Source organism: Podarcis raffonei, chromosome 13, assembly GCF_027172205.1.
Source record: "Podarcis raffonei isolate rPodRaf1 chromosome 13, rPodRaf1.pri, whole genome shotgun sequence".
NCBI classification, from domain to species: Eukaryota; Metazoa; Chordata; class Lepidosauria; order Squamata; family Lacertidae; genus Podarcis; species Podarcis raffonei.
The window spans coordinates 41,552,499-41,567,334 of record NC_070614.1 but is presented as its reverse complement, the minus strand read 5'-3'; the positions used below and the strand labels follow the sequence as shown (position 1 = coordinate 41,567,334).

The 14,836-nt window shown below is 43.2% G+C and overlaps 2 protein-coding genes across 2 annotated transcripts; both read right to left on the bottom strand.

Annotated features, from left to right (window-relative positions):
* Positions 1 to 5,617: 5,617 nt before the first annotated feature.
* LOC128398908 (olfactory receptor 5V1-like) lies at positions 5,618 to 7,810 on the bottom strand. The gene is made up of 2 exons (XM_053360173.1): positions 7,793 to 7,810; positions 5,618 to 6,568 (listed from the first exon to the last, which is right to left on the bottom strand). The coding sequence occupies exons 1-2, from the start codon at positions 7,808 to 7,810 to the stop codon at positions 5,618 to 5,620; spliced, it is 969 nt and encodes a 322-aa protein (XP_053216148.1).
* Positions 7,811 to 11,359: 3,549 nt separating this feature from the next.
* LOC128398907 (olfactory receptor 5V1-like) lies at positions 11,360 to 12,889 on the bottom strand. Its single transcript, XM_053360172.1, has 2 exons — positions 12,857 to 12,889; positions 11,360 to 12,328 (listed from the first exon to the last, which is right to left on the bottom strand). Exons 1-2 carry the CDS (start codon positions 12,887 to 12,889, stop codon positions 11,360 to 11,362), a joined length of 1,002 nt encoding a protein of 333 aa, XP_053216147.1.
* Between the last annotated feature and the right edge of the window lie 1,947 nt (positions 12,890 to 14,836).

Below are 14,836 nucleotides of genomic sequence, written 5' to 3'. Positions count from 1 at the left end.
TTCTCCCCTGTGCAAGGAGCTTGCCTGCAAGAGTTTGAAAGCAAAAATGTGACATAGTAAACATGTTGGAGGCTACAGGCATACACAAGTTAAGGCATTCTTTGCTTTTCAAGGTGTTAGGCATATAGCCTTGAGTCATATTAAGCAAGAATTTGAGGTCCCTGCTTAGACGCCTTATCACTCTGAGAAGCAAAGATTAGTTCCTAATGATCACATTCATGCCCTGTACCTGAATTTCTCAGAGACCAATGTTTGGCCAGTGTGAGAAACACAATGCTTAATTAGCTGGTTTTTAGATCAGATCATCTGACAAAGTCATTTTTAGGTCTTTAAATTACTGAGACTTGTCAGAACCTCTTTGTGCATTACATGTAAGTGGTGATATTGTCAATGGCCAGCAACCCGTGTGGAAGCTGGAACAAGTGTACTGTAGCTACAGGCCTTGACAGGGAGTTGTTAACTAACTGCAGGGAACATGGAGACTGATAGTTTTATATACAGTCGTACCTCCAGTTAAGTACTTAATTTGGTCCAGAGGTCCATTCTTAACCTGACACTGTTCTTAACCTGAAGACCACTTTAGCTAATGGGGCCTCCCACTGCTGCCGCACCGCCGTCATGTGATTTCTGTTCTCATCCTGAAGCAAAGTTCTTAACCCGAGGTACTATTTCTGGGTTAGTGGAGTCTGTAACCTGAAGCGTGTGTAACCCAAGGTACCACTGTACTCACTGCTAGATCCTCTTCCTCCTGGTCAATTGCTGGTTCATTATTTATGGCTGGATTTTCTCCCATTCTCCCTTGTGCCTGTCACCACATGAAGACTTTATTGTTCCACCATGAGCCTGATTTATTTGTCCTTTCCCTGCTGTTGTTATTACCTGATGAAAAGCTCTGAAGAACTCAAAAGCCTCCACATCATTTCATGACATTTTGGTTGGCCTGATCATATTATTGCCCTTATACAGATTTTCATCTCATCTAAACCATATTTTTATTCATCTCAGCATCCCTTCTAGAACATTCTGTGTACTGCTCCCGTTCCATGTACACCTGTCTTGATATATGAGTCTCATTTCGTCAAACTTATAAAATTACCAAACATATATTTTCCTGTCTTACTTAAGACTTTAAGCCACAAGGATAGCCCCATTAAGCTTGTATCTTCTAATACTCACGGTCAGTGATTGGTGCGTTTCCATTTCACCAAACAGTCACTCTTAAGAATGTCTCTCATCTGCCTTGAAATCAAGGAAGGATTGTGTGTTCCTCCAGCAGCTCAGCCTTCTCCTTTAAGTCTCAACATAAGGAGCTCAAGGGAATAGCAGGCCTCAGAACACAACAGCAGTGCCAGGAAGGATCTGTTTGCCTACCATGACCAATATCAAGACAAAAAGTGATGGGTGATTTTCCAGCACAATAAGCTCTGGTCCTGTGAATTATTGTCCAACTCTACATTTCCATTATTACAATTTTTTGAATACATGACTCCCTAGAATGTTAAGGAAGTCCAGCCCATGTTTTATGTCCTTCATTTCACCAGAGGATGGAACAGAACTTCTCTAGGTTTTACACAAAACTCAGGAGAATAGCAGCCAGGCAGGAGCTGTGACTATGCGTAAGTGGCTTTAGCTTTCAATGGCGAAAGAACAAATTCCATGTAACAGAAAATAAGCAGGGCCTGAGTAGAGAGATCAGTTTCTGAACCTCCTGCCTACAATCCCTTAGTCATGTGGGGGTGGCAGCAGTATTCAATGGGGTAGTATTCAATGGGGGATTTTGTATGTGAGCTGGAACTGGTCTGTGACCAAAATAATAAATTCATTCATTCAACGGGGGTAGGCACTTTGCCTATTCTCAGAGCCACCTTCTTTCTCACATCCCAGCATAAGTCATGGCTGAGTCCAGGCACTAAGAGCAAGCGTGAAGACTCAAACCAAGGAAGACTGTCCATAAAAATGTCTATAATTGATGGTACTCAGTGACCTCCATGATGAAGCCCAAGCCCCATAGTGATCCTAAAACCGCAGGGAGATCGTGGTGCCTGCAAATATTGATATTAAAATTTAACTATGGCCATACACACTTCTCTCCTCCGAAAACGGGACCATGCAATTCTTTCCTACTCCTTAATGAGTCCCAAAGAGCATTGTTAACATCTATGGTGCAGTCTCCATCTAATCTGCTACCACAGAGCTCCTACCAGAAAGGTCCTCAGATAAATGCTCTGCATCCATGGATGATGTAAAAATAATGCCACCAAGAGTAATTATGATGTCATCCGAAGTGAATGGATTTGAAGTCCCTAGGATTCTCACAGGGGTTAGCACACATAAGGACAATTTGGGAGAGGCTATGCACCATCCCTAGTGCTTCCTGCTCAATGACATGGTTACCCTGTGTGGGGGCTCCACCTGTCAGGAGCTCAGCCTACACTCGAGTAGGACCCTGGCAGAGATGTCAGATTTCAACTCTAGAAGGAACTCTCCTCTACAGAATACAATTTCCTCCACATAGAAAACTTGATGCAAGAGAGAACAGATGTTCTGTCTTCCATCTGAAATGGCAGAAATCATCCCTGTAGGACTCTCTCTCTCTCTCTCTCTCTCTCTCCCACCTGCGATAAAAAAAGGATAAATTCCAGCGATGTGGATTTAAAACTTCAGTTGCAACTAGGCCCAAATTAGGTCTGAAATACTAGGGGATTGTTTGTTTCCTTTATTTAGAAAAGCGTTTATATATTATCAGTTAGTACAACGTAACATGGCTGTGTACAACAATGTATACGATAAAATCTAAAACATCATAAAAGCAATAAATAATTCTCATTAAAGCAATTGCATTAAACAGTTATGTAGGCCTGTCTACATAAAAAAAGTGTTGGCAGAGTTAGTGGATATTGAATGCTTTATTAATTATCCCTGCTACTGATGTGTGTTTTCCACAGTTTTAGAAATCGTCATATGGAGGGAATCAGTTCTGAGGGACACCAGCAGGGAAAGGGACCTAAGAGCATCTTGCTAGTTTCAGATTGGCATACTGTTTGGCAGCAGCACACTGCTTTGTGAAGTTTCCTCCTCCTAATCTACTCTCTGTGAATCATTTGTAATCTTGCAGATACAGTACTTGTTTTTCAGTGTGTGGAGTGGACATGCAATATACCTGAGTGGGGAGGTGATATTTGAAAACTTTGGTAATTTGCATAGAAAAACTTGTGTGAAACTTGCATTTCTTGGGTATGAAAATGAAGTGAGTGGGGTTCCCTCCTAGATGCTGAAAAGTGGTTAATGAAGAGTGGAAACTTGATAGAAGTAAGAAACACAACTGTCAGGGGCTCAGGAGCAGAAGCACAGGGGAGAGAGGAAATGGAGAGCGAAGGGGAAGAATCTGAGGGCAGCGTAGGGGAGTATGACAGTGACCCGAGAGATTCCATGAGCTTCTCCAGCGAATCAGAAGATTCCCAGAAGGGGGCGCCGATGGTCAGGGCAAGAGGGGTCCCGGGGGGACGCACCAGAAACAAGGGGCCAGCGGGGACTCCCAAAGCAGCAGCGGGAGATCAGGACCAGCTTCCCCACCAGAGTGTAGTGGGGGGGAAGAGTCACATGTGTCAGGACCAGCGTCTCCTCCAGCGGGGAGAGAAGATGAGTCAGGGCTGACCACGCCTCCATCGGAGAGTGGGGGAACGGAGGGGAGGTCAGTTCCAGCTAGCCTCCCCGAAGGGGGAAGCAGTGACAGGAGTAGTGTAACGGTCAGGAGGAAGGTTGCCGGCTGGGCGCGCGCGCCAAGTTCGAATGTACAGGCGCGCGGGACAGCAGAAAACCCGGATTGGGAACCAGGTCCTAAAGCCCGCCGGAGGCAGGGGGAAGACTCAGGGGACTCAGCGTCAGAAGAGTCTAGGAAGGGCGAGACACTGACGGACAGGCGGAACCAGAGGAGGAAAGAGCAAAGGAAGAGGTGGAGCAAGGCTAGAGTCTTAAACTGGTGTCTGGGGGGAGGAGATTCAGAAGGAGCTTCAGCGGTCTAGAGTTTGAGACGTAGAGCTGCACGCTGCGGCTGTGAAAGCGAAACTGAACTTCAATAAAGACTTTCGTACATAACAACGAACCGGCGTTGGTCCTTTGTGAGCTGGGACCTCGGGCAGCTCTGACAACAACTATTAAAAAAAACCACAATGGTGTAACAAGAGTTTATTGACAGTGATACTGGATTACACAACACATCTCTTTACATGTTAGAAGAAAAGTCCAAAGAGATAATTGATAGTGGAATCTATATAAGTTTGTCATTGCTCTAACATTTCAGCTGTGGGGGGAAATGAGATTACCTATTTATTTACTTCATTTTTACTCCACCTCAAGGTATGTACAAGACTAAACAAACACACACACACACACACTTTTTTGTTTGTTTAGTTGTGTCCAACTCTTCGTGACCCCATGGACCAGAGCATGCCAGTCACCCCTGTCTTCCACTGCCTCCCACAGTTTGGTCAAAGTCATATTGGTCGCTTCGAGAACACTGTCCAACCATCTCATCCTCTGCCGTCCCCTTCTCCTTGTGCCCTCTACCTTTCCCAACATCATAGTCTTTTCCAAGGAGTTTTCTCTTCTCATGAGGTGGCCAAAGTATTGGACCCTCAGGGCCCAATAACTCACCAAGAAACTTGTCTGGCTCCTTCAAAAATGGTACCCCCCCCAACTCACAACAGTATGTTAACATTATGTTAAGATTGCATTTAACTGTAAGGGGGGGGATATGTAGCAGCATTGGATATCATAACCTAGGCATATATTATGTACATAGATTGTGAGTGTCCTGTCATTCAGACCTTCTGGGGTACAATCCATAGTATTCTCACCAAAATTATGGGATATTGTATCCATCCCATCCCTAAGATGCTCCTTTTGGGATATCTAAAAATTCACTCCATGGAAGTTCTATTGAACCTATTAGCAACTGCTAAATAAATACAGCAAAAAAACCACAAACCCTAATATATCAGGGTAGCCATTTAGATGTAAGTTAAAGTTTTATTTAACTTCAAGGGGGTATAACAAACAAACAAAAGGTAGGTCCCCCCCAAAAAAATCAGGAAGTATTGTAAACAGACACCATTAGCTGCACTTAATTCCCATCAAAATAAATGAGAATTAATTGCAGCAACTTCTGGCTGCAATCTTAACCTTACTTCACTGCTGGTGATCCCTGTTGAATTCAATGGGGTTTTCTTCTGAGTAATGACTGTTTGTCTGGATCAAACAAAAGTTACTTGTGTGCTCCTACTTAATTGTTGTTGTTCTTAATATACTGAGTACATGAACAAATAGAAAGAAAGAAGATCCCACCTCAAGTATCTTACAATATACATTTTCACAGCGAGGGAGAAATCAGGTAAAAGAGAGGAAGGAAAATCAGTTACAAAAGGAGGACAGTGAGGAAGAAAAACCATGTATATTTAGGTTTTTGTTTCAGATGAGGAGTGAGAGTTTAAGCAAAAGGTTTCAGGGAGCAAATGGCTTTGACGCTGCTTTTCCTTGGTTCAGAATCAGGGTTACATCGGTGCCCATTTTATATTATTGAGAAATACACATAGCTAAGCCATACTTTCCCTTCCCAACTTTAATGGCGTTTATGAGCAATTACTCTTTTCAAGGCCCCTTTCACCTCCTTGTTCCTGAGGCTGTAGATCAAGGGGTTCAACATGGGGGTAATCACCCCATACAACATGCTCACCATCCTGTCCTGATCTGGATGGTGGCTGGAGGTAGGCCTTGCATAAGTGAAGATGGTTGTCCCATAAAAGAGACACACCACAATTAGATGGGAGGCACAAGTGGAGAAGGCCTTGCGCTTCCCCTCGGAAGAACGGATCCTAAGGATGGTGGAGATGATATAGATGTAGGAAACCAGCGTCACCATAAAAGCCCCCACACCAAAGATGCCACCAAAAATAAGTACAACCATCTCAGCTGCATAAGTAGAAGCACATGATAAGGCCAATACTGGAGGGATGTCACAATAATATTGATTGACCCTGTTCAGTTTGCAATAAGGTAGAGTAAAGGTCATCACTGTGTGCAGCAAGGAGTTGAGAAACCCAGTGATCCATGTACCAGCAACCATCTGAAGACAAAGCTTCTTGCTCATGATCATCGTGTATCGCAGAGGTTTGCATATGGCCACATAGCGGTCATAAGCCATGGCAGCCAAGAGGAAGACCTCTGTCCCTGCCAGGGCTACCAGGAAGTAGAGTTGAAGCACACAGCCAACAAAGGAAATGGTATTTCTCTCTGACAAAAGGTTCTCCAGCATCTTGGGCACCGTAGCTGTGGGGCATAAGATGTCCAGCAGGGAAAGGTTAGTCAGGAAGAAATACATGGGGTTCTGCAGGTGGGAGTCAACTCCTATGGCAAGAAGAATGGTGCCATTCCCCAGCAGGGTGATCAGGTAGATGAGCAAAAAGGCAGCAAAGAGGGAGAAGCGGACAGCTGGGAGATCAGAAAGTCCGGTTAGGATAAATTCTGTCACTAGGGTGCCATTCTCTATATCTCTGCTCAGAGATGAGGTATCCTGTAAGATGTGGAAAGTATCAGAGATATATTAAGAATGTTGAAGTCTGCACTCATAGATAATTGAAGGCCTTCTTTGCTTGTAAAGGTATTTGACAAATAGTTTTAAGGGTAATTGACTATGTAAGAATGGAACATCCTTGTTCAGAAGCTTAGTGCCTCTCTTACCAGCTACTGAGTCTTGCTATCACCCTCAAGCACGACTTCTGAAATTGGAGAACAGTGTTTCAAACGCAATGCTCAATTAGCAGGATCTCAGCAGGGTAATTCTTAGGTTCTGATACTACAGCTCTTCCCCTTCCTGGTCATTTGCTCAGTCACAGTTGACAGCTGGATATTTCCCCCATCCCTTCTGAGTAGACACTTCCTCCCAAGGAAACCCCTGGTGATGGCACCTTCTAGAAACCTATTAAGCACCCCAGTGGTGACTCTGGGATTCCCAACATGTACAAATGGAAAGGATAGTGAATCAGGGATCAAGGGAGGGCTCAGGATGTGGTCAGGGTCATAATCAGAGGACCTAGGTGAGACATGAATTAGTAGTAGTAGTAGTAGTAGTAGTAGTAAAAAAAATTATAACACCCTTCGTCTGAAGATCACAGTCACAGAATCTGAAGATTCTGCCATAGCCTGGCACTTCAGGCCTCTGTGGGACTACGCCAGGTTCTTCCAGACCCTCAGTTTTACTAAGTTCTTTGCAGAGCTTCATGCCTCTTCCTCAGTAGAGGTCTCTTCAGGACCTGGGTCAGGCAGGATTCTAACAGGGCTTTTCCCAGCTTGTATGTAACATGCGAGTCTTCTTTGGGGAGACTTTAACAGGAGGAATGTAGCTTACTGGCAGAACATATGCTTTGTCCAAGTCCAATCCCCAGCACCTTCAGGTGGGCAGGTGGGCAAGCTCAGTATAATGCATCTTCCTAAATTCAATAAGCTCATTCATTTGGTCTGCTGACATGTGGTGTGTTTTGTACTTGTTTATTAAGGTGAATTTAGTGTTGGTTTTATGCTGTTCACTGCTGTGATATCCCACCCCCCCAGTCCCTCAATGTCAGCAGTATAGAAATTTTTGGAAATAAATCTTCCCTAACACACTGGTTTCTTTTTCCTGACTCTCCCCTTTTTATGCCCATTTATAACTTGAACTATCCCATACACTTCAACAAGTTAGCATTGTTTTTAAAATGACCTTTCTGTCATCCCTCCCGCCATTGTTTATCTCTCTCACACCCATCCACTCTTCCATGGTGGGTTTATTAAAGATATACTATAAGGTTTACTAAAATGAAAAATTTCCTCTGAGTTATTTCCATTTTGAAATGTTAATTGTACCATCTTGTACATTACTTGTAACAGCTATATAGAGCTAAAAAGAAAAAGTAGAACCCTGCTGGATCTCATGAAGGGGTCATTTCATCCATCTTCCTATTCATATCCAGCCAGATGTTTCTGGAAAACCCACAAACAGGGAATGAAGAGAACAGCGATCCCACTTTATTTACACTCAGTCCCTGTTGAACCAGCAAGCCTCTTTAACCTGGCTTTAACCTAACCTTCCACTTAGCTGTTATAGCTAGCAGCCACTGATAAATTGATCCTTCATGAATTTGCCTATTCTTCCCTTAAAACCATCTAAACCAGCAGCTCTTACTGCAACTTCAGGTGGAAAATTCCATTAATTAAATACACATTATTGTTTGAAGTACTTTCTATTCTCCTGAACTGATTAATCAATGTCTTTGGGTGTTTCTGGGTTCTAGTACTGGATTACAAGCTTCAGCTGTTTCTTTCACAGTGTTACATATACATTTCTTCTAGAATGACAGTTGCTATCTTCCCAAGTCTTCCAGTTTTTTTAAACAACAACTTGGAAGTTGAGTTCACTCCACCCTCAGTCATCTTCTTTCTTGGCAATTTTCCTAGAGATGCTGTGTTTACAGAGTAACTTTGAATTCAGCCTACCCAGCCCAGGGGCTTTTTGTGCAACTTGCAACACACTTAACAGAGGCTCCTTTGAATGTCTGCTGCCTTCTCCTGGCTCACCTCCCACCTTGAGACTGTGACCTGATGCAGACACTGGGGCTCCAGTTTCAGCCTGCTTTTTCCTTCTTCCCTCTTCATTGACTTCACTTTGTTACCTCCTAGCCGGATAAAGAGTTCTGAAGAACTCAAAAACTGGCATGCCATTTCATGGCATTTGGGTTGGCCTAATAAAATAGTTCGCTAACTACGGATTTTTGAATATTTCTGCAAGAACGCTTATTGAAGTCATTTTTCTATTCATCTGAGCATCCCTTGCAGAACATCCCGTGTACCACTCCCATTCCAGGTATACTTACTTCTATTTATGAGCCTCATTTCTTCCCACCATACTAACTTATAAACTTAACCTGGGCTTTTTTCAGGGGGAACTCACAGGAACTCAGTTCCGGCACCTCTCAGGTGGGTGTCATTGCCATTCTAAGAGAACGAGGGAGTGTTCATGGTGAGTTCTGGCACCTCTTTTTCTAGAAAAATAGCATGGAACTTAGCTTTTCCCATATTCCTTAATCCTTGGTCCTAGTCTTAGCTATGGCCCCATTAAGCAATTATCTACATACTCACTGGCAATGACTGGTGTGCATCCATTCTTCCAAACAGTCACAGTGAAGAATTCCTCTCCTATGCCTTGAGATCAAGGACGGATTATCTGTTCCTCTGGCAACCCAATATTCTCCTTTAAATCTCAACATAAGGAGCACAAGGGAATACCAGGCCGCAGAGCTAATTTAGCAATGCCAGCAAATATCTCCCATGGCCAATGTCAATGCATGATTTCCCAGCACCATTAATAATCTGCATTCTAGATGGTAACTCCCCAGAGTTTGGCTTATTTCTCCCAAGAGCAAGTATCAGACACAAAGAGAAAAGTAGCAGAAGGCATGCCTCAACCTATCCTGAATGCATTGGCCCCAGTATCTGAGCAGCATTGGAGAAAGGGACTACAAGGTGACGATGCCTGCCTATAGACTCTATGGGCTAAACTGCATGTTGCATCAATCACCTTAAAAGAAAAAAAAAACATGACCAACACCACCTCTTGTCCTTTGAAAGAGAAAGGTGTTAGCAGGTGTCTTCCATATTAACCTTTAAATGATGTTTCCTGAAAACTTCTCTTTGCTCTCTGGCTTATGCAGACAATTAAGAAAAACATTTTCCATAATAGCTAGTGATTCTTTTTAAATCTTTGTGTGTGCGTGTGTATAATTGCTATAAACTGCTTTGGTATTATTATTATTATTATTATTATTATTATATAGCATTCTCACATACCAGCATGTTCAGGGTCAAATAGTCATTGGCACAGTATTTAAGGCAGAAAATGGGAGCAGAGGGCCAATCCAGATTGTGAGTGCAGTGCTGGATTGCGGGCCTTCCTATGCCTTTTTGTTTCAAGAAAAAAATAGCAGAAGTGCAACACGTACTTTAGACCATTGTCTGCTCTGCACAACAATTTATTTGAACCTCCCTTGCATGTCTGATTTGGGGGTTTTTGTTTCCTTGCCCTCTTTATAGAAAGCTAGCCTAATTATAGTGGCTGGCTGCTTTCCTGCCTTCCTTCAAGCTAGTAGGAACTTCTGGTAGTGACCTGGCTACCACATTTCAGCATGGTGTAGTGGTTCAGAGCGGTGGACTCGTAATCTGGTGAACTGGGTTCGCATCCCCGCTCCTCCACATGCAGCTGCTGGGTGACCTTGGGCTAGTCACACTTCTTTGATGTCTCTCAGCCTCACTCACCTCACAGAGTGTTTGTTGTGGGGGAGGAAGGGAAAGGAGAATGTTAGCCGCTTTGAGACTCTCAAAGTTTCACAAGGTTTCTTGCCTTAACCCTTGCTGTTAATCCAATCTACAAATCTCTTATACTCAGTACCATGCTACAAACAAACGAGCACATTCCTGCAAATAAAGATGTGTCAAATCAGGTAGTGGGCCCTTTTCTCTGATGTAGGGATCAGTGAATCAGTCAAAGTCAGTTTATCTTCGATTCTCATTTCTCCAATTTTAAATTCAGGATTCCTGTCCACACAGGAGCCCTCACTTGAACATTACACCATCTTGGCAGTATCCTTTTCCATCAGGTCTTCTTCAGCCTGGCTCTGTGACCTCCTGGTGGGTCTTCTCTGCCAACTGGTTCTCTAGCAAACTGGTTCTCATATTTTTTTTTCTCTGAGTCACACTTTCAGAATAAAAATTACCTCACACCACACTGAATTGTTTATTGATAAGAAATACACTGGAAAGGGGAAAGGAACAACTAGCTGTGCTTGATTTACCGGTATAACATAGACTTCATAATATGCTCATGGGACATCCAGAAAGTATTAAACAATGCAGCTACATAAGACCATGAACTATCCCGAAAATATAATATTGACCGTCCTTGGATCTTCCTGCCACACTTGCCATCCTCTCCTACCATACCAGTGTGGCGCGCCACATCCTTTGACTCGTAAGATATGTGGAAAAATAAACCTATAACTGAAGCGACCAGAGGCACAAGGAGAACCAAGAATAAAAGTCTCCATATTACATCAAGCAAAATGTTCAACCAATTCGAAGTTACTTATCCCAAATGTCTGGAGAGAGTTTTACATTTTCTTTTTTACGTATTCTTATTTTATGTATTCAATAAAATCCCACAAAATTGAGACAAAATGTTACCTTTGTTTTCCCTTTCAAAAAATATGTAGACTACACTTCCTTGGCTCAGAATTATTTATGTGTCTATTTTAATCTAACAGAGAAATACAAATAACTAAGACACACATTCCCTCTTTAAGCACATATGAACTATCACCCTCTTCAAGGTCACCTTTACTTCCTTATTCCTAAGGCTGTAGATCAAGGGATTCAACATGGAGGTAATCACCCCAGACAGCATGCTCACCATCCTGTCCCGGTCTGGATGGCGGCTGTTGAGAGGCCTAATGTAAGTGAAAATCATGGTACCATAGAAGAGGAGCACGACAATTACATGGGAGGCACAAGTGGAGAAGGCCTTGCGTTTCCCCTCAGCAGAACGGATCCTAAGGATGGTGGAGATGATGTAGATGTAAGAGACCAGTGTCACAAAGAAAGCTCCCACACCCAAAAACCCACCAACAATAAGGACCAACATTTCAGCTGTGTAAGTAGAAGCGCACGATAATGCCTGCACTGGTGCGATGTCACAGTAGTATTGATTGACTTTATTGGATCTGCAGAAAGGTAGAGTGAACGTCATTACTGTGTGCAGAAGGGAGTTGAGGAACCCTGTGACCCAGGTAACCGCTGCCAGCTGAAGACAAAGCTTCTTACTCATGATAACTGTGTAACGTAGAGGGTTGCATATGGCCACATAGCGGTCATAGGCCATGGCAGACAAGAGGTAGACCTCTGTCCCTACCAGTGCCACCAGGAAGTAGAGTTGTAGCACACAGCCAGCAAAGGAAATGGTATTGATCTCTAACAAGAAGTTCTCCAGCATCTTGGGCACTGTAGCTGTCGGGAAGCAGATGTCCAGCAAGGAAAGGTGGCTGAGGAAGAAATACATGGGGGTGTGCAAGTGAGAGCTAATTCCTATGGCAAGAAGAATTGTGCCATTTCCTACCAGTGTGACCAGGTAGATGAGCAAAATGGCAGCAAACAGGGAGAAGCGAACCGCAGGGAGATTAGAAATTCCCATTAGGATGAATTGTGTCACTAGCGTGCCGTTTCCAATTTCTCTGTTCAGAAAGGAGATTTCCTGGAAGAGTTTGAAAGCATAAGAGACACATAAAGCATGTTGAAGGCCTTTTGGGGCTCTTTGAAATCTCCTTTCGTTTTAATGGCCCTGAACAATTTTGTATCATCAACAAACCTGGCCATCTGACTCCTCATCACTTAGGAACAAGATTAAAAGCACAGGTCCCAATACCAAACCTTGGGGGGACTCTTTCTAAATCTCTCCAGTTGGAGAAGTGTCCCTTTATTCCTCTGCTTCCTTTTAACATAGCCAATTCCTAATCTGCAAGAGTGTTTGCCACCTAGCCACCTGAAGCCTTCTGGAGAACTCAAAGATTTGCTTACCATTTCCTAATATTTTGTTGGACCTAATACAGTCTTTAATGTGGGTTTTTGAATTTTTCTGTAAGAACTCTCATCTAAGCCATCTTTCTATTCACCTGAACATCCTTTCCAGAACATTCCATGTATCATTCCCATTCCATAGATCCTTTCTATTGAGGAGCCTTGGTCCTTGTATCTGTACTAGCTAAGGGTTATCTACACTTACCTTTCCTCCACTCTTTCTGACCACAGTCTGCATTCTAAATCTCCATGTCCAAGCACCGTGTTGTTGTTGTTGTTGTTGTTGTTGTTGTTCCAGAGCAATGCCTGTGAAAAGCCACTCTCTAAAGCTCAGTAGGAGCAAACAGCAATCTGTGGAGAACCTGAATTGATGTTTACTCCGATTGAGTGCTAAAGAGCATATTTTCATGAGAAAAACTTCAAGGCAAAAATCGGAGGACATGGAGCTTTCAAGTGTGGACATGTATCTGGAAAGAGTGGAGCAAAAAATAAGTGTAATAAATCCTTATAAACATTATGTGCTCCCAGCTTCCTTCATCCTTGACCTCAGTCATAACAATACCCCCATTAAACCAATAGCTAATACACACTTGCAATGACTGGTGCATATTCACACTTAAGAATGCCTCTCATCAGCCTTGAGATCAAGGAAGAGTCTGTCTATTCCTCTAGCAGCCCAGCCTTTCCCTTTAAGTCCCAACATAAGGAGCACAAGGGAATAGCAGGCGCCAGAGCTCTGCCTCAGTGCCAGCAACCATCTCTTTCTGTCTCCAATGACCAATGATGAGACAAAAAGGTGTCCTTGATTTCCCAGCACAATAAGCTGCAGCCCTGTGAATAATACTCATTCAAGAAGCTGCTCCCTGGAATATTAAGATAATGCAATCTATGTTTCATGTATTCCAATTTACCAGAGTTTGAAGTGGTTCTGGTCCAGGCATTCTACCCTTAGCAGGGGGACCAACCTGATCAATCGTTCCCCCACAGTTCAGCTACTTCCCTCTTCCCTTAAAGAGCCACATCTGGGGAGTCTTACAATAAGCCCAGTCTATGTATTCTGAGTCCCTCCAAACAAGTGTCTATACTGTTTCTTATAGGGACGCGAGTGTCGCTGTGGTCTAAACCACTGGGCTTCTTGGACTTGCCAATCAGAAGGTCAGCGGTGGTTCGAATCCCCCCAACGGGGTGAGTTCCCGTTGCTCTGTCCCAGCTCCTGCCAACCTAGCAGTTCGAAAGCACGCCAGTGCAAGTAGATAAATAGGTACTGCTGTGGTGAGAAGGTAAACAGTGTTTCCGTGTGCTCTGGTTTCTGTCACAGTGTTCTGTTGCACCAGTAGAAGTTTAGTCATGTTGGCCACATGACCTGGAAAGCTGTCTGTGGACAAACGCCAACTCCCTCGGCCTGAAAGTGAGATGAGCACCACAACCCCATAGTTGCCTTTGGGGAGAGCCACCATCTTGTAGTTTTTTAGAATATTTTGTTGATAAACCATCTGACCCTGGTGATTTACCTAATTTGGTTTGGTTAATTACCTGTTGCAGTTCCATTGTTGTTATTGGTGTATTTAAATCATTAATTTTTTCTTTAGGAATTTTTGGTACATTATTCTGCTTTAAATATTCCACAATTCTGTCCTTATTTTCTTTAACGGCTAAATATAGCTCTGTGTAACGTCTTACAAATTGTCTTCAAAGAGAAGTCATTGGATATTTTAAATTTTGTAAAACGTTTATTTGAAAATAGTGGCTGAGGGTGTGGTTGGTTGTCTCTGGTTGGCTTTAGTGAGAATTGTTTTTGTGTGTGAGCCCGGTGTAAGCGTGTATTTTTGAATCATGTTAGCCAGATTGATTCGCATGCTGTTAGAGGATTCTCGTTGTTCTCTTGTTGGGCTGTGTATGTGATAAAGGGGAACCGAACCGGGGTGAAGGCATCTTCCTCTATTTGTCCCTGTGTCAGTTTCCGTTTCTCAAACTTCTTTCCTCTGGGCCACACTTTCAGAATAAAAATTACCTTGCACCACACTGAATTTTTTATTGATGAGAAATACGTTGGAAAAGGAAAAGGAACAACTCCCAGCAGTGCTTGATTTATAACATAGAACACAACTACTTCATAATATGTTCATGGGACATCCAGAAAGAGCCAGTGTGGTGTAGTGGTTAAGAGCGGTAGTCTCGTAATCTG

Bases quoted from the DNA above. Each gene is read 5' to 3' on its own strand.
- LOC128398907 (XM_053360172.1), bottom strand. From the start codon at position 12,889: ATGCAGACTGTGGTCAGAAAGAGTGGAGGAAAG. The intron at 12,329-12,856 runs GTAAGTGTAGAT...AAACTCTTCCAG, and splicing joins TCAGAAAGAGTGGAGGAAAG to GAAATCTCCTTTCTGAACAG.